Raw genomic sequence first — 23,915 nt, 5'->3', positions numbered from 1 at the left:
TATATTATATATTTAAAATATATATAAATAATCTAGTATTTTCCCCCACGGCCCCTAGGGGGCACCATAACATCCAAAACAGAGAAAGGGTCTGGTACTAGGCTGTTTTTGACTGATAAAGTTTGTCAGCTGCTGCTATCTCCAAAGCTGCAGGGTGTGAGACCTGCAGCGGGCCTCTGATAATGTTGGACACGCTAATGACCCGGCGTTAATGACTGCATATTTACATGCCAATTGTTTTTATCAATAATTCACACACCATGCAGACGTACTATGAGTCAGTAGTTTTGGTGCCAATGTTTAACTTTTGATGACCTTAAGCCAACATGTAAAAGGACCATTATTTATTATCCATTATTACAAGCATGGTCTTCATTTGGTTTTTCGTCAGGTATTCAGAAGTGGACTTGCTGGTGTGTTTTGGATCATTGTCCTGCTGCAGAACCCAAGTTGGTTTCAGATTGAGGTCACCATCAGATTTTTGGTAGACAGAATTTATGGTTAACAAAAGTTAACAAACATTTAGCAGTGACTTACATTTTGTGTTTATTCATGCCTTCATTTTATAATGCTTTTATTATATACAGAAAAATATAAGCACTTCATATGTGTTATATACTTTGGTTAAGTCATTTTAAAAGTCAACTTTTTAAAATAATTATACATGATTCCAATACAATAATATACAACCGGTGTGACTCACAAAGCAGCAAAGTTAATAAAACACAACATTTGAGTCACTGCTAAAACATTTGTACATAACAATCTTTGAAGGCTTCTTTTGTGCATGATGTTTACCTCCAAGAAAGAAAGAAAAAAATTACAGCTCGCTCTGAAGGCTCCAAATGGAGTTGTCCTCTTCATTTTAGGAATGGCACCATTTATGACCCACGTGGGTCAAAGCAGGTTGGCGTTCAGGTCGTACTTCTCGCAAAATTTGTCCGTGATTGGGATGCAGGTGAGGTACTCGCACCAATCGCACTTCACAGGGTAAACATAGAAAAGCACGGCCAAGGCGGAGAGGAGACCCAGGAACACCAGCAGGAATACGCAGATCTGGATCCTCTTGCGGTACTGTCACAGTTCTGTTCCTGCCTTCTCCTGGTCTGCTTCTCCGTATTTTCCAGATCGCCAGGAGCGGGCTGGAGGCGGGAGGACTGGGCACACCTGAAGCCCATTCAATCAACTGCCCTTTTTAAGGCCGCCGCTTGCAGCGACTATCGCTGGTTCCTCACATCGTTTCCTGCGACCGGTGCTTCGGGCTTCCCAGCACTCCCTAGCCTTCCAGCCAGCATCTAGAGATTACCATTTGGAACTTTATGTTAGCTGTGTTTTGTGGCAAGATTTTTGTTTATTCTTCGAGTTTTTCTTTGCCACCTCCCTGTGTTGCCCCTTGGGCCTATTTTGTTTCTTGGACCTTGCTAATTAAAGAACTGAAACCGAACTCCTGTTGGCCGTCCTCTGCATCTGGGGTCCAACCCTCGACACCCCCGTGACAGAAGGAACCAGCCATAAGACATGGACCCCGCGGAGCCAGAGCCAATTAAGTTGGCTCTACGCCACCAGGCACAACGCCTGGGAAAACAGGAGGAGCAGCTCAACGCCTTGGGCACCTGTGTTAAGAGCCTGGCCGACCAGCAAGACGCGCGGATGAAGGCACTCGAGGCTCAACTAAGCGCATTGGTGTCCGCCTTGCAGCGCGACGTTCCCGTCGCCACCCCCCCGGCGCCCGCCGAGCAGCCCGCCGACCTCACGCCGACTTCTGACGTCTCCTTACCTGCTCTTGGCGCGCTGCTCTCCAAGCCAGAGAAGTTTTCGGGTGATTCGGGTGAAGTACGGCCATTCCTCACCCAATGCGAGCTACATTTCGAGCTGCAGTCAGCGGCTTTTCGCTCGGAGCGAGCGCGAGTGGCTTTCGTCACTTCCCACCTTACTGGAAGGGCCGGAGCTTGGGCCACCGCTGAGTGGAGCCGCCGTTCTCCCGTCTGCTCGTCTTACGCCGCCTTCTCCCAGGCCATGGAGCAGATCTTCCAGCGGACCCCGCCGGGACGCGAGGCGTCCCGGGCTCTCCTACGGCTACGCCAGGGCCGCCGCAGCGCGTCCGACTACGCTATCGAGTTCCGGGCGCTGGCGGCCGAGAGCGACTGGAACCCGTCATCCCTCGCGGACGCCTTCTTCCTGGGCCTGTCGGACGACATCCGGGAACGAATGATTCCTCTGCAGACTCCATCCAACCTTGACGAGCTCATCGCCTGGGCCATCGGGATCGAGAGGCGCAGCAACGACCACAAGGAGGACCGCCTCCTCCAGCAAGGACGTCACCCTCCCGGAAGCCATCTCCGCGAGTACGGGGACCGCTCACCGCCGTCGTCGCTGCGGCCCCTCCCCGCCGTCGAGCCAGCATCTGCACCGAGATACGACGAGCCCATGCAGCTGGGAGGAAGTCGCCTCCCCTCGGCCGAGAGGGACCGTCGTCGAAGGATGCGGCTCTGCATCTACTGTGGTCAGGCGGGCCACACTATCTCTCGCTGCCCGGTCCGACCAGATCGCCCACACTCTCAAGCATCGCCTCCTCGTGGCGCAACGGTGGAACAACCTGCTGGGATGACGTCATTAGCAGCCCCGGCAGTCAACAGACTACAACTCCCAGGTACGCTCTCCTGGTGCGGCAGACATGTTGACATTTCAGCCTTTATTGACTCTGGAGCGGATGATAGCTTTGTGGACGAGTCGTTTGTTAAACGCCTCGCCATTCCTGTTATCAAATTGTCTGCGGCTCAAGTTGTACACTCCCTCGACGGGCGTCACCTGGCCACGGTTACTCACCAGACCGCGCCACTCTCACTACGTGTGTCCGGTAACCACCACGAATCCATGAGTTTTTTTGTGTTCCCGTCTCGCTCCGCTCCGGTCGTATTAGGGCTTACCTGGTTACTCAAGCACAACCCGCACATTGATTGGGTCAAATCCTCCATCCTTAATTGGAGTGTGTTCTGCCACACACACTGCCTCAAATCGGCGTGGCCTCGTACCACGTCCCCCCGCTCGGCCCCTCCCGAGGAGATCGACCTCTCCTCCGTTCCTGACGCCTACCACGATTTGCGGGAGGTTTTTAGTAAGGATCGCGCCCAATCCCTCCCGCCTCATCGGCCGTATGATTGCGCCATTAATCTGCTCCCAGGGGCAGTGCTGCCGTCGTCACGGCTGTACAATGTCTCCCGGCCCGAGAGGGAGGCACTGGAACAATATATTTCCTCGTCCCTCGCGTCTGGTCTCATCCGGCCCTCCTCGTCACCGTTAGCCGCGGGATTCTTTTTCATTGAAAAGAAGGATAAATCACTGCGTCCCTGTGTAGACTACCGTGCGCTCAACGACATTACAGTTAAAAATAAGTACCCGCTGCCACTTATGGATTCCGCGTTCAACCTGCTTCACTCTGCCAAGTTCTTTTCCAAGCTCGACCTGCGTAGCGCCTATCACCTGGTCCGCATACGGGAGGGGGATGAGTGGAAGACCGCGTTCAATACTCCCCTCGGGCACTTTGAGTACCTAGTCATGCCCTTCGGCCTTACCAATGCCCCTGCCGTTTTTCAAAATTTGATAAACGATGTCCTACGGGACATGTTGGGTCGGTTTGTCTTCGTGTACCTAGACGACATACTCATTTTCTCCTCCTCCCTGACCGAGCACATACAACAAGTCCGGTTGGTCCTCCAGAGACTCTTTGAAAATAGGCTATTCATCAAGGCTGAGAAGTGTGCCTTTCATACTACCTCTGTCGCGTTCTTGGGGTTTATCGTGGAGCGGGGTCAGATTAAACCCGACCCAGCCAAGATCCAGGCTGTGGCCGACTGGCCGGCTCCTACAACCCGGAAGCACCTTCAACGGTTCCTGGGCTTTGCCAATTTCTACCGGCGATTCATTCGGGATTTTAGTCGGGTCGCTGGACCCCTCACCAAGCTAACATCGGTGAAGGAGTCATTTAATTGGACCTCCGAGGCCGAGTCGGCTTTCAATCGGCTCAAAGGGTTATTCACCTCCGCTCCGGTACTCATTCACCCTAACCCCGCTGCCCAATTCTTTGTCGAGGTTGACGCTTCTAATACTGGCGTTGGGGCGGTCCTCTCCCAGCGCTCCACCTCCGACCAGAAACTGCACCCCTGCGCCTTCTTCTCTCGTCGCCTGACCCCGGCCGAACAGAACTATGACATCGGCAACAGAGAATTGCTGGCCGTGGTACTCGCCCTGCAGGAATGGAGGCACTGGCTGGAGGGTGCGGAACCACCTTTCGTCGTGCACACGGACCACAAGAACCTGGCCTACCTCCGCTCTGCCCAGAGGCTCAACCCCCGACAGGCACGGTGGGCGCTCTTTCTCGCACGGTTCAATTTCACCCTGACGTTTCGTCCAGGCTCCCAGAACAGCAAGCCGGACGCCCTCTCGAGACTCCACGCTTCACCCACGGAGGAGTCCCCCCCGGAGACCATCATCCCACAGTCCCGGATTCTGGGTGCCCTCCAGTGGGACGTGGAAAGGCAAGTGGCCGACGCTATGGAGAGGGTCACCCCGCCCATCGGTTGCCCGTCTGGGCGCCTGTTCGTCGTCCCAGGACTCCGACCTGACGTCCTCCGCTGGGCACACGAGTCCAAGCTGGCGTGCCATCCGGGGGCGTCGCGCACCGCCTTCCTCTTGGCACAGCGTTTCTGGTGGCCGTCCTTCAGAGCTGACGTCCGGGAGTTTGTGGCAGCCTGTCCCACCTGTGCTCGGAACAAGTCCTCCCATCAGCCTCCAGCGGGGTTGCTGCAACCACTGCCCATTCCCTCCCGCCCGTGGTCCCACGTGGCCCTGGACTTCGTCACTGGCCTCCCTCCATCCAATGGCAACACTGTCATACTCACGCTGGTCGACAGGTTCTCTAAGATGGCTCATTTCGTCGCCCTCCCCAAACTCCCGTCTGCCCTGGAGACGGCCGACCTGCTGGTTCTCCATGTCTTCCGACTGCATGGTATCCCCTTGGACATCGTCTCGGACAGGGGCCCCCAATTCACGTCAGCAGTCTGGAAGGCGTTTTGCAAGTCCCTTGGGGCGTCACCCAGTCTGTCCTCGGGTTACCACCCCCAGACCAACGGCCAAACGGAGAGAGCCAACCAGGACCTGGAGGCCGCCATCCGCTGCGTCTGCCACCAGCAACCCGCCTCCTGGTCCTTTAATCTCCCGTGGATTGAATACGCTCGCAACTCGCTGGTCAGCTCTGCCACAGGCCTTTCACCCTTCCATGTGGCGTACGGATACCAACCCCAGGCGTTCCCCTCACTGGAGTCAGAGTCATCCGTCCCCTCAGTGGCAGCTCACCTCAGACGTGCTCGCCGGGCTTGGCACAACACCCGGGCCGCGCTGGGCCGCACCTCCGAGCGGAACCAGCGGTTGGCCAACCGCCACCGTTCGGCCGCACCGGAGTACAAGATTGGTCAGAGGGTGTGGCTCTCGTCCCGGGACCTACCGCTCCACACGGACTCTAAGAAGCTCCAACCCAAGTATATCGGCCCATACCCAATAGTACGTGTCTTTAGCCCTTCCTCGGTGCAGCTCCGTCTCCCCGAATCGCTCCGTATACACCCCGCCTTCCACGTCTCCCTCCTCAAGCCAGTTGCCTCCAGTACCCTCAGCCCCCCGGAAGTTCCTCCCCCTCCGCCCAGACTGGTCGATGGCCACCCCGCTTTTTCAGTCAAGGCCATTTTAGACGTGAGAAGAAGGGGCAGGGGTTTCCAGTACTTGGTGGATTGGGAGGGGTACGGGCCGGAGGAACGTTCCTGGATCTCCCGCTCCCTCATTCTTGACCCCACCCTCCTTTCGGACTTCTATAGATCTTTCCCTGAGAAGCCAGGTAAGCCGCCAGGTGGCGACCTTTAGAGGGAGGGGTACTGTCACAGTTCTGTTCCTGCCTTCTCCTGGTCTGCTTCTCCGTATTTTCCAGATCGCCAGGAGCGGGCTGGAGGCGGGAGGACTGGGCACACCTGAAGCCCATTCAATCAACTGCCCTTTTTAAGGCCGCCGCTTGCAGCGACTATCGCTGGTTCCTCACATCGTTTCCTGCGACCGGTGCTTCGGGCTTCCCAGCACTCCCTAGCCTTCCAGCCAGCATCTAGAGATTACCATTTGGAACTTTATGTTAGCTGTGTTTTGTGGCAAGATTTTTGTTTATTCTTCGAGTTTTTCTTTGCCACCTCCCTGTGTTGCCCCTTGGGCCTATTTTGTTTCTTGGACCTTGCTAATTAAAGAACTGAAACCGAACTCCTGTTGGCCGTCCTCTGCATCTGGGGTCCAACCCTCGACACCCCCGTGACAGGTACATATCTAAACGCCCAAAGCTGGAAAGACAATAAAAGATAAAACAGTTGTAAATTACATTAAATGTGGTCGCACTCACACTCATTCAATGACACTCTGCTTGGGGCCCAATTCACACCTAAAGCATGGTACTTTGGACTAGTACACAATACTTTTATGTGGAAAAACAGTGCCATCTTGTGGTGAAAAGATAGTAATGCGAGATTTCACCAAGACATAAAAATGATTGAAAAAAAGGTACAGAATAAAAATAAAAGGAATAAAAGGAAGACGGAATGAAACTATGATGGCAGACTACTGCTGGAATTTGATACAAGAATCTTCTAATAATCTTCTGCTAAATCTGGCCCCTGGTTCACCTACCTGATGTATGGCAAAAAGGCAAAGGATAGGAAAAATCCTGAGACAAAACCACAGATGTGGGCAAAGTTGTCAATCCAGGGAAGCAAGCCAAAAGAGAAGAAGAACACGGAGATGGCTGACAGCTTCCCAAACGCCCGCCATGGCCTCTCAAGGATCTGCCAGCTCTGAAAGAGCTCCACAAAGAGACACGCCAGGATGCCAAACTGACTACCAGCAGGGCCCACCTAGGAGAGACGCAGGACAACCAGGGAGGTGGGGAGGGAAATTAATTAACAAAAAAAAAACTTTAATTTAAAAAAAAATGCAAAAATTCAAAAAATCATCAGTAATCAGCAGAAATAAATAGATATTAATTTACCAGAATAAAGTCAAATTATGAAGACAAAAAAGTAATACTCTAACACAGGGGTCTCAAACACGCGGCCCGCGGGCCAAATGTGGCGCGCAGGACACTAGTTTGAGGCCCCCGTCTTGATATGAAAGTTTAATGTTTAAAGTTTGATATGGATGCTGTATGGTATCATGTACCCAGAAAAAATTATTACGTTTGATTAATGTTCATGTTAAAGGTTAAATAACTGTTAATAGTTATCCTCCCTATCCGTGTGGAAGTGGTAAGTTTTTGGCTATTTAAGTTTAAAGGAAATAACTTGAAGGCTACCGTTTAGGTCGCTAGCTCTCTAGTTTGCGAGTTAGCATATGTCTCAACACCCTGCAGTTGCGCAATATGTTGTAAATAAAAAGAGTATAAATGTGACTATTATTGATATTATTTTTCATCTTATTTTGTGCTGAAAAATAAAAATTAAGATATTTGAGAAGAGTGGAATGTTTTATCAGAGCTTATAAAGAACAATAAAAAAACAATAAAAAAATCAAATTTTAAGAGAATAAACTGGTGATATTAGGTGGAAAAATAATGTGAGTTTAAGATCCTATCGTTGATATTTTGATGGCTTATCCTATAGGTTAATACCAAAGGACATTTGACTGATTTTATACCTCCGCCCTGTAGGGCAGAAATATGGCCGAAGCCAAGTTGCCTGTGATGCCACTCAGCATGTAGATGATGGAGATTCTCAGCCAGCCAGCCAGCTTCTCCAGATCTCTGAGGATGGTCATTTGGAATAACACCGACACCACACAATGTAGGATCCTATGAAAATAAGGAAGACACAACATCAAAACCCCAAATACTTTCATGTACTTCATATCAGACATCTTGATGACACAGTTGGGTCACCCAGCATGAAGAAAGAGGGCCAGCCATAGTCGGGAGAACTGGTCTGGGATTTCTGGGTTGAGGAAAGGAAGTAGTCCGCATACATCATCCATGCAGGCAACCTAGTGGAGAATAAAAGGATGGATTTTTCACCAGTAACCCACAAACGTTGCTGAGATTGAAGTTCAAGATGTCCGCCATGTGGTGGTGAAAAGTATGAACTATATAAGACATTGTATTTGCAGGTATGGCTTATGGCAATTTTGCCACTTTGGCGCTTGAAGGGTTAAAAAATATTTCATATGTGTGTGTGTGTGTGTTACCTGTGAGCAGAGAGTAGCTTCTTCATGGAAGTGGCCGTGCATAAATTCACAATACTCTCTGGAAGTGATTTCACACCTGTATAAAAATTAATATTAACATTATTGATGATGATAATAATACTTAAAAATCACAACTATCATAGTAATAATAATATAACTATAATAACAATTACACAATAATGATGACATTAAAGATAATACTACTACTAATATTATAATGACAGGGAAAATACTCCTCCTACTATTAATAATAATAATAATAATAATATTACAGTTCATATTAATATAATGTTAATAACAATTAATTAATTAATTCATTCATTTTCCAGGGTCGCTGGGGGTGCTGGAGCCTATCCCAGCTGTCACCCTAAACTGGTGGCCAGCCAATCACAGGGCACATATAGACAAACAACCATTCACACTCACATTCATACCTATGGACAAGTTGGAGTCGCTAATTAACCTAGCATGTTTTTGGAATGTGGGAGGAAACCGGAGTAAACCCATGCATGCACGGGGAGAACATGCACGAAACTCCACACAGAGATGTCAGAGGGTGGAATTGAACCTGGGTCTCCTTAGCTGTGAGGTCTGCACGCTAACCACTCGAACACCGTGCAGCCCGTTAATAAGAATTATAATACTAAATATGAAAAATGAAAGCTACTATTGTGAGTGTTTACTTACCGTCCTTTGGTTCCGATGCAGCAGGGTCGGCCCGTGATGGTACAGTCGATGTGGGGCAGGTTGGTGTGATTCCCAAAATTGTATCTTGTGCAAATCTGCGCATCAAACATGAATGTTGGCTCTACTGAATAATGATCTGTACCCAATGTACTGTATAGTACAGTACAGTACAGTACAGTATAGTACAGGCCTGTTTAACATGTAATTGCACTCACTGGCCACTTGGTGATGTCTTCAGGCCACTCATGAGGTGAAACAGAGGCAGGCTCCTGACAAATTCTCCAAAACAGAAAGAAAAGGTGATAATATCTATTATATATATATATATATTTTTTTTTTTTTTTTCAATAGGGTTATTGGTGTTTACATGACTTATTTGACTAGGACTATTTGACTGCTTGTCAACATAGCCAATGTTGCATAATGCTGCATATGTGCTACACCTGGAAGTGCATCCCAGGTGTAGTGTATTGGCAATTAGGTGGAGTTGCTATAAAAGAGGCAGACAGCACACAACCTGTGTGTGTATTTGTACTGCTTGTTGTGGGTGCAGCCATTTTGTTTACAATTGTGTGTTTTTTTTGCTTAGTGTGGTGTGTTTAGTTTCATAGACGGGGGAATATTCCCTCATCTGACAATCCGTCTCACTTATAGATGGGTAATGTCATCAGGGAATGCTCTTGTCTTTTTTTCTCCATGTTCCCTCAGGAACCTTGCAGGTTCTCCATAAATTGTGACGCTTCATTTTTCCCTCCTAAAGCAAAATATACTTCATTCACAATCATTGAAAAGTACACTAGTGTGAATTTACCTGGGGTCCTGATGGCAGACGGCACCGTATTGGCGTGGTTTATTATTCAGATAAGTAGCACTGGGGTGTTGAGGCCATTTTACCCACAATGCTAAGGTGGTCTAAAACAGTGAAAGAAAAGAGAAAATAATATTGTTACTTGAATAATTTATTTGCTAGTTACTGAATCCACGGTAGGCTGCACGGCGGTGGTGTGGTTAGCGTGCAGACCTCACAGCTAGGAGACCCGGGTTAAATTCCACCCTCGGATATCTTTGTGTGGAGTTTGCATGTTCTTCCCGTGTATGCGTGGGTTTTCTGCGGGTACTCCGGTTTCCTCCCACATTCCAAAAACATGCTAGGTTAATTGGCGACTCCAAATTGTCCATAGGTATGAATCTGAATGAGTGTGAATGGTTGTTTGTCTATATGTGCCCTGTGATTGGCTGGCCACCAGTCCAGGGTGTACCCCGCCTCTTGCTTGAAGACAGCTGGGATAGGCTCCAGCACCCCCGCGACCCTTGTGAGGATAAGTGGTAGAAAATGAATGAATGAAATACTGCTGCTTTTAACAGCAGCAGCTGTACCATTACACCACTAGTGATTGACAGGATATCTGATTGGATATGCTCCTTACAGCTTTTGAAGTCAGATACGTAGGTATTGATCTTGTATTGACATACCGAGCACTCGTCTTGAGAGGTCTGTAAGCAGCCAGAGCGATCGTTCCTTACGCAGCACCCCGACTCTCTCTCTTTAGCCCTCTTCTCCTGGACCAGCCTGTGGATCTCCTGATCCTGACGCATGCATGGGGAAAACTTGGCTCCCAGGTGAATCAACGCCTCCTTGCAGAAACATCAAAAGGATGTTGAGCTTGGTGCAAAGGTTATTTTACTTCAGAAGTTCGGTGTGTTCAATTTCAGAGACCAGTTAAAGGCTCAGGATGTTTTTTTTGCAGTTTTTATGCTGATGAAGCAATAATTTATAACATAGTTTTGGACGTTTTGACAGTAATTCAAATTTTATGAGAATTTAAGCATCAAAATATTAAGAAATTAAAATAATGAATGAAAAATGATTGAAAATGTGAGTTTTTATATTTAGTACATTTCATTTGTTGCAACTGTATTATTTAATTCACAATAAAGCATAATTAGCAAAGCATTCATCATTTTTCCTGTGCATTTCAAATACATGCTATTAATTATTATTTATTAGTAGTAATAGAAGTATTTGTAGCAGAAATGTCATTATTAAGTCAATATTTATAGATTTTTAAGATTTGTAAGATTTTTAAGATTTTTAAGATTTTTAAGATTTTATAAGATTTTATAAGATTTTTAAGATTTTTATAAGATTTTTAACTATTAAGTATTTTGTGACTGTTGCACTGGAAAACTTGTTTATAATGTCTATATATAGTTCAAGTTATTGTTTTTTTTTATTATTTTTTTACAATTTTTTCACAATCAACTTCCATATACTGTTGAATAACATTTCAAATGTTTGACTATGTATAAAATTGTATGACAAAGTCGAAAAAATAACAATAACTTACTGAACTTGGACCAATCCAGAAATTTTGTTGCTGCACAAATTTCACATTTTCATACACCCCCTTGTTGCGTAACACCTAAAAAAAAAAGTGTTTAAAAATCAGCACTATTGATTCCTGTTGACTAGTTCTCAGTGCTAACTGACTGAATCAACAGTTTCATGTTGCGAGAAGCCCACAGGAGCGATGCCGTAGATGGCGACAGCCAGAACGGTGACGAGTAAATGCACAAATGTGATCCAGTAGCTGAAGAAAGGCCTGGTGATGACAGTATTAGGAATATTAAGTATTAATTAAGGCTCGATAATTGATGCGTTCTTGTACCTGTGGTCGTCCATGTCTTCAATCTGCCTCTTGACGAAGCTGTCAATGCGCTTGCGGTACGTTCGGTTGGTGAGGCGGCCGACCATGCCGAGCCCGTAAGGCCTCTTCTCTCGGGCGAACAGTTTTTTAACGGGAACGGTGATTCGTTGTCCGCGCTGTTGACTCACCGCGTCTTGATTCAAATGCGCCTTAGGTTGGACTGATGAGCCGTGTTTCGCTTTACGCCATCCTCGCTCTGATGGCCTGGATAGAGAAACAGACATTGCTTATAGAATAAAAATCGGTTATGTCAATGACTATCATACCAATAAGGCGAGATCATGAACAAATATGATGCTTAGTGCAGTTCTGTGCTCAACTGAATGACTTTCTAGTTGCTGATTTGGCTCACATTGAATCTGTGGCGGCTCCGGGTCTGATCCAGTCCGGTTTACCGCAAAGTGCCAATCAACACTGCTACAACGCACGCTAGTGTGAGCCTACAACAAGGATTTCAGTCTTGCGGAATACTTTCGGCGGCCGCAAGGGATTGAGTATGCCGGGGTTAGTAGTACAATGTAGTGGTTCACACAGCTGAACGGTCTTAGGTCCGACACAATCACCTTTTAATTGACTGTCAAAGACCCCCGTGACTGTGAACATAAGCGGTACTGAAAATGTACGCTACTCTCCACTTAATTTACAACTCACAGCATCAGGTGACTCCTCTCCAGTTCGTTCCTATCCAACGCACTTCCTGTCAGATCACCCTCATCGACCATTTGACATGCAGCCTCTGATGCCGTCTCAAAAACCTCATCGGCGTAGCTGGACAGTTCATCCTGCAGACCTTCCTAAGCAGACACAAATAAAGTCATAAAAGTCATCTATCTAACAGGGCGAGGAAAAATGTACAGTGATTACTTCGGTGAAGAAAGATGTATCCAGATCATCAGGGAAGTCCACATGGTCGTCTTGAAAGAAACTGGGGGGCAGGAAACTCCGCATTCGACGCCGACCTGTGGTGCTTTCAGCTACTGTGCGGCCCTGTACGGTACATAGTGTACATGAAGGGATTGAACCGTTAAGCATAGAGAGTATTTTCTTAAGGTTAGTGTGTCTGATGGAGAGCATTAAAGTGGACCATCTGCTGGTTAAAGCCTCTGAAGATATGGTCAATGATGCATATAAAAGCATAAGAATATGTGAAAGTAGGTCAGTATGTAGTACATAAGAGGCCTATGCATACATAAACACGCATATACACAAACACAAATGGTAAAATGGAGTGATTTGACTGAAACGTGTAATCCAAATAGCAGGAGAATTCACTTTCATTAGTGCTGCCGCAGCTTTAAGGCTCATGACGGCGACGGACTCCCGTTTGCGTCGCCGTGGCATCCTGCTGAGGGCTGATCGAGAGCTGGAAAAGGAGCAGAGAGACGCGCCACACGGGGTGACAGGAGTCGGCAGGACGCTGAAGTCTACCTCTTCCGCCAAACGGAAGGCACGACCCCGAGCCAGGGGGTCCACAATCTGTGTATGCACACCCAAAACAGATGTTTCATGTTAGAATTGAGGATCCATCAAGTTAAGAGAATGAAGGAGAAAAGATGACTTCTTGTGGACAAAAGAGGCTCATGCAATGCCCTACCCTCTGCATGCCATAGCGATGGTGACTGGGGTGTTGGGGTGGGAAATAAAGGGGAGGAGGGGTCTCGGTACTGGCCAGGGAGATGTTGTCCTGGCTGGGTAGCTCCATACTCCTCATCACCTGAGCCTTCAGACCACCGTAGAGTTGGCCGCAGTGCTGCAGGCTCTTCCTCCTCCATCGCTGGGTGCTGTCGCTGTCCTTGCTCACCCCAAACCAGTCTGCTGTACCCCTGAAGACAGGGAGGACTCCATGAAATGAGGAAGCAAAGCCCGAGCGGTAACAGTTAAATGTGCTCCAGTGCAGAAGGGTTGAAAGATCCTGACATCAGGATCATGTTCCTCGTCATTATGCTGGAAAACCCTATTCCCGACCCACGTTCTCATCCAAGATTCTATGGTCCGTGGTTGTTTGCCTGCATAAAATTCCTGAGCAAACAAACATGTGCTGCCAATTCGGTAATCTGGTAGACTTGGATGAGCCCACATGGGCAAGCATGATGCATGCATGATGCTTGGATTAGCCTGCTGCTGTATTTAATGTCATTGTTACTTAATTTTGTACTCCGATTCATGACAGGAATAGATTACATGTGTCCAGCAAGGTGGTGGACAATCAGGTGGTGACGTGGATTATGATGAGCCGTCCAGTGGGCCCTGTGATTTTAAAGGCAATAAGAGGCGTTCATTTGATTGGCTAAGATGTTATTCATTCATTCATTCATTCATTCATTTTCTACCGCTTTATTCCAGCTGTCTTCGGGCGAGAGGCGGGGTACACCCTGGACAAACAACCATTCACACTCACATTCATACCTATGGACAATTTGAAGTCGCCAATTAACCTAGCATGTTTTTGGAATGTGGGAGGAAACCGGAGTACCCGGTGAAAACCCACGCATGCACGGGGAGAACATGTAAACTCCACACAGAGATGGCAGAGGGTGGGATTCAACTCGGGTCCCCTAGCTGTGAGGCCTGCGTGCTAACCACTCGACCACCGTGCAGCCCTGCTAAGATGTTGTGTTGAGTAAAATGTGTCCCCATTCAAATGCAATCATAAAAAAAACAATTTCTGTGTGTAAAACCTGCAGTGAGGGAGACAGAGGGGGGGGGGGCTTTACTTGGGCGTTAATTGTGTATTCACACATCCATACATATACAACACAAACAATATGACCCGGGTGTAGAAAGGACAGGATGACTGGGGGAACAAGGGGCGAACAAGAGGGAAGGGAGGAGGAAAAAAAGCATCTTCAAACTGTAGTCCTATGGGGGATTACAGTGTGGGACTCGGACAAAAAAAACCCAACAACATCGGCACAAATAAGCACACTTTACAAGGTAATAAGTCAAAGACTTAGAAAGCGGGCTGGAGGCTTGCAATACCCTGGTACCCACTCCTGGTACCCACTCCTGGTACTGACTGCTTTGAATATGCCACTGGCCGAAAATCCCTCAATGCAATCAGGGCTATTATCATAACACTTTAGGGCAGGGGTCTCAAACACGCGGCCCACGGGCCAAATGTGGCCCGCAGGACACTAGTTTGAGGCCCCCGCCTTGATATGAAAGTTTAATGTTAGTGCGGCACGTGCAAGTTTGATATGGATGCTGTATGGTATCATGTACCCAGAAAAAAATATTACGTTTGATTAATGTTCATGTTAAAGGTTAAATAACTGTTAATAGTTATCCTCCCTATCCGTGTGGAAGTGGTAAGTTTTTGCCTATTTAAGTTTAAAGGAAATAACTTGAAGGCTACCGTTAGGTCGCGAGCTCTCTAGTTTGGCCCCCTAGTAAATTGAGTTTGAGACCCCTGCTTTAGGGAGTTATTCATGCAAGATGTCACCAAATAATGATGTTTTTCATTCACTATTGCCTGAAAATATTTCCCTTCACAGCCTGTGCATCAATGCCAAACAGATACCTTACCACTTCTCTCTGCTGTGTACAATAACAGTACACAACACGGTTGAGACCTTAGAGTTGCTTGCTGAAGTGTTCTGTTTTCCAAACACAACCTCTGACAAGGCAGTGTCCTTTAAGTCACTTTTAGTACCAAAAAAAATAGGAACCTTCATGCCTTAATGTGCATCTATCAACTGGGAGACCACACTCCTGAAATGTTTGGAGTGCCGTAATAAACACTGAGACATCATGAAGGAGTCCAGCTGGAGGAGCCTTTTGCAAACAGGGTAAGGAGGAAGCACAGCTAGGATTGCTGTCCTCCTAACTTAGAATGTTGTCAAATTATAATAATAATAATAATAGTAATTAGGAGCCATAATAACATAACATGCAACCTTGATTGCTGCAACATACACACTCAATGTAATAGGTATGCACACATGCACCAACAAGTACACATTCGCTTGCACGTGATCTAAAATGCAATATACACAAATGCCAGACTAAATTTAAACAATAGTTAAAGCCACCTTGCTCCAGGTAGGTCTGACAAAATAAAAACATGACCACATGAGATAAATCAACCTATTCACGCTATACTTTTCACAGTGACATGATGGAGCTTGTTAAGCAGATAATGTACGTTCATGATTCACTTTAAAAAGATCATGTACGGCGGCCCTCGAGGGTCAGAAAAGCAGAAAAGGAAAACAGGAAAATCATCTGAAGGGAGTTGGACCTCAGACACCAAGAAACACTTTACTGTAATAAAGTGAGATCCTGCAGTGTTCTCATTGACCCCCCAATAAAGAAGGCACATGTACAGGCTTGTGTGAAGTTTACCGATGAAACCATGAATCACTCAGAGAAGTTCTTGGTTCTTGATGACGATGTGGTTGGACAAGGCCATAACCGAGCTCACAAGGAGAGAAATGCTGAATATGACCCCAAGAAGGTCATGGAGGTGGAAACATTCTGCTTTGGGACTATTTCTCTGTTAAGAGTAAAGGAAGACTTGACCTCACTGAGGAACAGAACGTGGCGTTGGACTGTAGAATCTTGGACTCTGAAGAAAGTTAAGGAATGGGTCAATGATCCCAAACATACATGAAGATCTTGGAGTCTACGGACTTTAATCCCATAGAAAATCTGCGGTAGGAGGAAGTCGAAACTGCTAACTGAAAGGCTTGTAGGTAAACATTGTGAATGAGATTTTCGATTTTTTTTCGATCACCTCAAACACTACATCCCTCAATCCATGTCTTGCATGCTCACCTGTTGACGGAGCCCCAGGAAGGGTCCAGGCTATGGCTCATACCTGCGTCGAGCTGGAAATGTGGAGCTTTTTCACCTCCATAATAAAGTCCTCTATAAATGCAATTCAACCCAGATCCACTGAATCCAAACAGATCCACACTGAATATTCCATAAGTGGATTTCCTGTCTTCCACGGCTGGCTGTGATGCAAAGGAGAAGATAATCACTACATGCCCACACTCTATGCAACATCCATGTTGGAGCTCATTCAATCAAAAGTTAAAGAAAAGATGGCGTCATCAATGAAATGAGGAAATCCCAGACCTCCAGCAGGTGGACTCTTTCAGTCCACAATACGTGGAGTGATCCTTCCAGTTCCGACCTTGTCTCACTAGAGGTTTCTTTTGAATGCGTGAAAAAGAGTGTATGGATGTAGCAGGCCTCCCACTATTCACCCAAAAAGGATCCAACTTCCTGGCAAAAGAACAGGAAGTGTCTCTGTTCCTTGTCAAGTCAATGTGCCTCCCTTTCCAGAGCCCCGTCAGCGATACACTATGAATGAAGTCCGTGTGTGTGTGTGTGTGTGTCACTCGGCGTTGTTGTGCAGGAGTGTGTGTAAACATGGGTTCTCCCGCTAACATTCCAGCGTTCCAGAACACAGGACGATTAAAAAGGAGGGCGAGAGAATGGCACACATTAGGAAAGAAAAGTGGGTGGGGACGGTCTTGCCTGGACATGACACAGACGCACGTAAGATGCAGCTTTTTAAAATCACATCACCATTTAGCTTCTCTTATACAGCGAAACCCACATCAGTCGTACAACATCGACATGTCGTTCAATTCCCGTAACGTGATCACTCCTCTCGCCAGTTATTAATAACTACCACCTTGCATCATAGAAATAAGGAGGAAGCCACAAATCCTTCCATCCGTTTTCTATACTGCTTATCCTTACTAGGGTTGTGGGTATGCTGGAGCCTATCCCAGCTGTTTTCCCATGCACGCATGTGGAGAACATGCTAACTCCACACAGAAGTCCAATGGAGAGTGGAACATAATCGTCATCTTGCATCATATAAAGAAATACAATAAATACAGGCTGCACGGTTGTCGAGTGGTTAGCGCGCAGACCTCACAGCCAGGAGACCAGGGTTCAATTCCACCCTCGAACATTTCTATGTGGAGTTTGCATGTTCTGTGGGTTTTCTCCGGGTACTCCCACATTCCAAAAACATGCTAGGTTAATTAGCGACTCCAAATTGTCCATAGGTATGAATGTGAGTGTGAATGGTTGTTTGTCTATACTATGTGCCCTGTGATTGGCTGGCCACCAGTCCAGGGTGTACCCCGCCTCTCGCCTGAAGACAGCTGGGATAGGCTCCAGCAACCCTCGTGACCCTTGTGAGGAAAAGTGGTAGAAAATGAATGAATGAATGAAATACAGGCTGCACGGCGGTCGAGTGGTTAGCGCGTAGACCTCACAGTCAGGAGACCAGGGTTCAATTCCACCCTCGGACATCTCTATGTGGAGTTTTCATGTTCTCCCTGTGCATGCGTGGGTTTTCTCCGGGTACTCCCACATTCCAAAAACATGCTAGGTTAATTGGTGACTAATATTAATTATCCAAAAGGTCAAATTACACATGCTATATACTGTATACAGTATATATGACATTAAAATAATAATCAAATATATATTAATACATGCATCTGTCAATAAGCCACCAGTGCTTTTTACACGAAACCCAGGTTTCTGTAGATTTCTGTACCTGATAATCTGTTTGGGTATCGATGACCGTCGTCGGGTCAGTATTTTGGGAATGCAAGAACGTCTTCGGATAGTAGACACCCTCCGAGGGCACCTCTGACCCTTAGGGGGAATTGTGTTGACTCGCTCAAAGTGCACTTTTTTCTCCCTACACTCTCTTTGTGAAAAAGAAGAGAAGGTAGAAAAAAGGACAATGAAGAAACAAAAGCCAGACATAGTGACATAAGCATTAGAAAAAGAATATTTGCAGATAGGGAACATGAACAGAGAGGAGACGGTGTGGGAGTGGGAGGGTGTGTCTAACCCTTTGGACAGTGTGGAGGACGGCAATCTCGCCAGAGGAGGTCTGAGGTAGTTTTTAGATGTTTCTAAGGCAGCATGGCCGCCCTGAGAGTTTGCTCCTGGCACGCTGACACTGCGCTGGCGTTTTAGTGGCTGCAACAAAACACAAGCTAAGATTAGATGCAAACGTACACTGTTCTCAAATATCTTAATTTTTATTTTTCTGCACAAAATAAAATGAAAAATAAATAAGCAAATCAAGTATAAAGAAAATCAATCAATCAGTAATAAATATAATAATAATAATAAAACGGCAAAAAATCAAAACTTAAGAAACCACATATAGTTGGTGGGTAGACAAATTATTTTTTTCAGATTAAAATGAACAAAGCATTATTAGAGCCCTGTAGACATGACAAAACACGACTATAGTCACATTTATACTCTTTTTATTTACAACATATTGCGCAACCGCAGGGTCTTGAGACACATGCTAACTCGCAAACTAGAGAGCTAGCGACCTAAACGGTAGCCTTCAAGTTATTTCCTTTAAACTTAAAAAGCCAAAAACTTACCACTTCCACACGGATAGGGAGGATAACTATTAACAGTTATTTAACCTTTAACATGAACATTAATCAAACGTAGTAATTTTTTCTGGGTACATGATACCATACAGCATCCATATCAAACTTGCGCGGGCCGCACTAACTTAAAACTTTCATATCAAGGCGGGGGCCTCAAACTAGTGTCCTGCGGGCCACATTTGGCCCGCGGGCCGCGTGTTTGAGACCCCTCAATCACATCGTATTGTATCGCATCGTATCGTGAAGAAGGTGAATCGTATCGCATTGTATCGCCGGAAAATTCCATGTATCGTTAAAGTATCGTATCGCTGGCAGTGCATCGAGATGTGTATGGAATCGTCCTCGGTGCTGAGATTCACACCCCTAGTGCACGCGTGTGCGTGTGTGCATGTGCAAAAATGCTTAACTGTCTGCACGCTATACGCCTCCACGCTCTCTCACTTCCTTCTTCCTGTCATGTGTAATCATTCCATCCACGTGATCTCTGCCAAACTCTTATCAAATGCACTTCAGCTATCCTTGTTTCCGAAGTGAAATCCATTAGTGGAGAGTTGCATCATCACCTCTTTTTTGCTCGTCGATCAAACAAACGTAAAAAATGTATAAAAATGTTGTTGGGATCGGGTCTACAAGTTTATCAAAATGTATATCTATGTCTTTGGTATTGAATGAGTTAAGGATAACTGCAACCTTGTGTTAACAAAAATAAATAGAATGACTCACAAAGCACTTTGTTCACGCATGGACATGCAATGTAGATGTGTCATACAATTAATGTTATTACTCCGCCCGACAGTTATGAAGGATAACATCAGCCTTGCGTGAATACCAATAGGAAAGAATAGCCTTCTGCCAGTTATTCATGATATTAGCCACCTTGCATAATCAAAATAAATAGAAGGCCGTAACGAATTGAATTATGTTAGACTCAGCTGGCTATGTGTTTACCTCCTTATGAGTGGACATGTCATCAGGTGTCAGCTGAATGATGGGAATGTCCAATGTGAGCCATAGTGGCTTCTTGGCGGTGGTTGGCTGGTCCATTCTCATGAACGCCTGCTTTCTGCCTTGCTGGAGAACACAAACATACAAAGAAAGTCAGGTCATCTTCATGTGCTCAAGGATTTTCTATTTGATCCGATGAGCCTCAAACACAACATCAGAACTCTGTTCTTCTTTGATTGACACTTAGACTGCTTGATCTTTTTTTCAGTGAAGGTTTCTTCCACAAACCTACCATAAAGGTCAGGCTACTGAGTGACAGTTAAGTCTGTAAGAGTGAGCAATCAAGCAAATTTCACAGAAGTGAAAGCAAAAAAAAGGGGGGTTTCCAAAAGAGTTAAAGGGGACTTTTGGTCTTCACACTTGTTTACTAGTGTAGGCCTTTATCAGGAAAGGAATTATTAATGTTGATATTTAAAAAAAAAGATAAAAGACGCACCTTTTTAATCAGGCTTTTAACTAATATTTTTAAACTTTTCTTATGGTTTTATCTTTTTAGTCCTATTTTATGCTCTTAGTCTTCAGCTTTTAACTCCAGTGTTATGTTTTTATCTTTTTAGTCCTATTTTATGCTCTTAGTCTTCAGCTTTTAACTCCAGTGTTTTTATCTTTTTAGTCCTATTTTTTTGCTCTTGGTCTTCAGCTTTTAACTCCAGTGTTATGTTTTTATCTTTTTAGTCCTATTTTATGCTCTTAGTCTTCAGCTTTTAACTCCAGTGTTTTGTTTTTATCTTTTTAGTCCTATTTTTTTGCTCTTGGTCTTCAGCTTTTAACTCCAGTGTTATGTTTTTATCTTTTTAGTCCTATTTTATTCTCTTAGTCTTCAGCTTTTAACTCCAGTGCTTCCTCAGGGGGGTCCTCCACACTGGGGACTGTGTCGGGTCTGCTGAGGGGTGCCATCCTTGGGTCCCTTCGACCCGGCCGGCTGGGGGTTATTCCCTTTAATGTGGGGGTCCACCCGTCTGTCGGAGTCGGGGGGCCCGGGTGCTGGTCCTCCGATGGCACGGCCTGCAGCTCCTCCCAGTGTGGACGGCCCCAAAGGTGGTGTTTCCTTGTTCCTCAGTTCCATGCCATGTCTCCCTACTGTGTGTGATTGTGATTGTGTAATTGTTGAAATTGTTTTAATTCTGTAAAGCACTTTGTGTTGCATGTCTTTGCAGGAAAAGTGCTATACAAATAAAGTTGATTTGATTTGATTTAACTCTTATATGTGAACTCAAGACCAGTTTTATTATGTATATTGCATCCATACTCTCTCTACAGATACTGAAATATGAAACCACATCCTTTACTTATACTGTGATGCTGACGCTCATACTCTACATGCAAAAGAAACACAGCAGGAGAGAAGCACCTACTTGATATGAGTTCATTCAGTCTTTTCCCATCTTGGGTTTGGCGTCCAGCCATCCATTTGTCGGTACACGATGCCTCTGATTCTGATTCTTTTACATCTGTGCTTGGATTTTCATGACAGGCAGATTAGAGGATGTAATCTGCGTGGCCCACATGGCATAGCTGCACCAGGGGCTCATACCTCCGATTGGACAGTGATGCTTTGGTGTATGTTCAACAACACCCAACAGGAAGTGACATATCACATGTAAAGCTCCTTCATTTCACAGTCATCAAAAGTGACAGTGGCTCACAGACTTGACTATGTCAGGAGTTAAATGATAATGTGTTATTATGTTTCACTTGTAAGAATAAATACTGCAATTTCAGTGTAATTACTGCATGTGTGGTTTTACACAGATTAACATTGTTCCTCTATGTTACATGATTTGCCCGTCCGGACTCTATACGCCATAAGTACGCTTCAGCTCACATCTGGGCCAGATGTTACGTGTGTATGTGTGTGTGTTTTCACAGAAAAAAAAAATCAGCCCAGTGAAAGACAGTTTATAATTCATAACAATCATCATAGAGTCATCTATTATTGTTCCTCGTAATAATAATAATAATACTATGCTTCTTCAGAGATATACTGTATAGTCCTTTCACTTTCTGTTCATACTGACAATAACTCATGTTAAAAAATAAGGAAATAAGGAAAATAAGGAAATAAGGAAAATAAAGAATGCATACAAATTCAAGTTCATTACTGTTTTCAAATGACTTCATCATGTTTAATCACATTATCAATGTGTGAAATGTGCCAATTTTCACTATATTTTATGAACAGAAAAATAAATGACAAGCTAGATGACATGAAATGTAAATATTAACAGCTCCAAATCAAGTTAAAAATGCCATGCTTAACACTTATCTTTGTACTACAGCAGAACACTTAGAGAGCAATATGGGGTTGCGTTCAAAAACATCACGTCACTTTAGAGGAACATGTTTTCAATGTAGAAATGTAGATTTCACAGCATACATAAATACATCAAACTGTACTTCCGCAATAATAGTACGTGGTAAAAATATACACTTATTGTTTGTCTTTGGGTTTCTGTTTATTTTAACCACACACACAAGCATAATAATGACGCCCAATGTGATGTTCGGAGTGTCCCTGAGTTCAACTCGAGACAATGAGGAAGTGGCATTCAGAGGTTGAACCGTAAGGTTGGAGATCGATCTTCAGAATATACTTCTGGTGATGTGTTCGGTTTGAATCAAGTTATAAAAGACAATCACATTGTGTGAATGATTGAATAAATAAATAAATAAATGATATCAGACACTGTGAGAATCTACTATACTACGATACTGACAAGGAAAGGCAACACTGTTGGTGTAGCGCCATCTGCTGGATCTGGTCGGTTAGTGCACCAATTGGCCCCAATGCACGTGCACCGCAAAGCAAAAAAATACTCTATGGTAATGAGGCACCTCATTAATGTAGTTTTCTGAAATAGATTAATCTGTAAACTGACAGCGTATTATCATGCTACCTCAGAGTATGCTACTCTTTTCAACTGAGAACGACGTGAATTAGCAAAAAATGTAATATTGGCTTTTCATGAAACCCCTCACTAGTATTTTAATATTAGAACCATGCAAGCTCTGTAAGTGACCACTAGATGGCAGCATAAAACCAAATGTAGCTCATGGCTCAACAGCAATGTTACTGGTGTCACTGTTTCCAAGCACAGGGTTCATTGGTGCCCTCAGTGCTCTCTGGGTGTCAAGGCGCATTGTTCCCTCAATATTGTCATGTAGCACACACACACACACACTCATATGTGATGCATTAAGCCTCTTCCATAAATGAATCTCTCCAAGTGTGTACTTTTGCCAGAGAGGAGCTCTGAGAGCCTGAGCAGCATAAACACAGAAAATATGTATTTGCATAAAAAAACAACAGTCAACAAAGGAAAGCTATGCTGTATATCTCATGGGGAGATACTTGCCTTCAAGTGGTTTCTTTCCCCAGAAAAAATAAAAGTATACTTTTATTTTTAGGCATGTCGACCGAGTACAGTCATCCCTCACAACATCACGGTTTGAATTTCGTTTCATGTTCACGGTCTATCCAAAAATATAATAAATTATGCTGTTTTGTGGTTGAATACAGCCTATTAGTTTTTAAAAAATGCATATTATATATATATATTTACATATTTTTCCTAATTAAACATTTTCAGGCATAAAAAGAACTGTATAATAACAAAGGGAATAATTTTGTTGTTTTTGTTACATTGTCGAATATTGATTTATTTCATTTTTTCTTAGAAATGTGTTGTTGATATTTTTACCTAAAATCTTTGTCCTATGTCTTTCAATATCAGTATCGATAATGTCAATACCAGACCAGCACTTGATATCGGATCAATGCCAACATCTGCAGTATTGCCTACCCCGACTATAATAATAATATTATTATATATTATATTTTTAATATTATATATTATATAAT

The 23,915-nt window shown here is 44.9% G+C and overlaps 1 protein-coding gene across 5 annotated transcripts; it reads right to left on the bottom strand.

The window, feature by feature from the left end:
• Window positions 1-376: 376 nt before the first annotated feature.
• rhbdf1b (rhomboid 5 homolog 1b (Drosophila)) lies at window positions 377-21,601 on the bottom strand. 5 transcript variants are annotated; one of them, XM_058061843.1, is made up of 22 exons: window positions 21,409-21,601; window positions 19,997-20,119; window positions 18,484-18,614; window positions 18,181-18,336; window positions 13,246-13,474; window positions 12,924-13,127; window positions 12,516-12,638; window positions 12,303-12,445; window positions 11,613-11,855; window positions 11,435-11,546; window positions 11,292-11,366; window positions 10,417-10,578; window positions 9,755-9,855; window positions 9,159-9,222; window positions 8,944-9,038; window positions 8,257-8,332; window positions 7,955-8,055; window positions 7,714-7,867; window positions 6,712-6,935; window positions 6,351-6,368; window position 5,844; window positions 377-1,074 (listed from the first exon to the last, which is right to left on the bottom strand). In XM_058061843.1, exons 1-22 carry the CDS (start codon window positions 21,421-21,423, stop codon window positions 898-900), a joined length of 2,727 nt encoding a protein of 908 aa, XP_057917826.1. In that variant the 5' UTR covers window positions 21,424-21,601; the 3' UTR covers window positions 377-897. The 5 variants fall into 5 exon arrangements, with proteins under 5 accessions (XP_057917826.1, XP_057917824.1, XP_057917821.1 ...); XM_058061838.1 differs by lacking the exon at window positions 377-1,074 and having other exon boundaries at window positions 5,705-6,368; window positions 13,366-13,474; XM_058061839.1 differs by lacking the exons at window positions 377-1,074; window positions 18,181-18,336 and having other exon boundaries at window positions 5,706-6,368.
• Between the last annotated feature and the right edge of the window lie 2,314 nt (window positions 21,602-23,915).

This window comes from Doryrhamphus excisus, chromosome 22, assembly GCF_030265055.1.
Source record: "Doryrhamphus excisus isolate RoL2022-K1 chromosome 22, RoL_Dexc_1.0, whole genome shotgun sequence".
Taxonomy (NCBI): domain Eukaryota; kingdom Metazoa; phylum Chordata; class Actinopteri; order Syngnathiformes; family Syngnathidae; genus Doryrhamphus; species Doryrhamphus excisus.
This window is presented reverse-complemented; position numbering and strand designations above follow the sequence as displayed.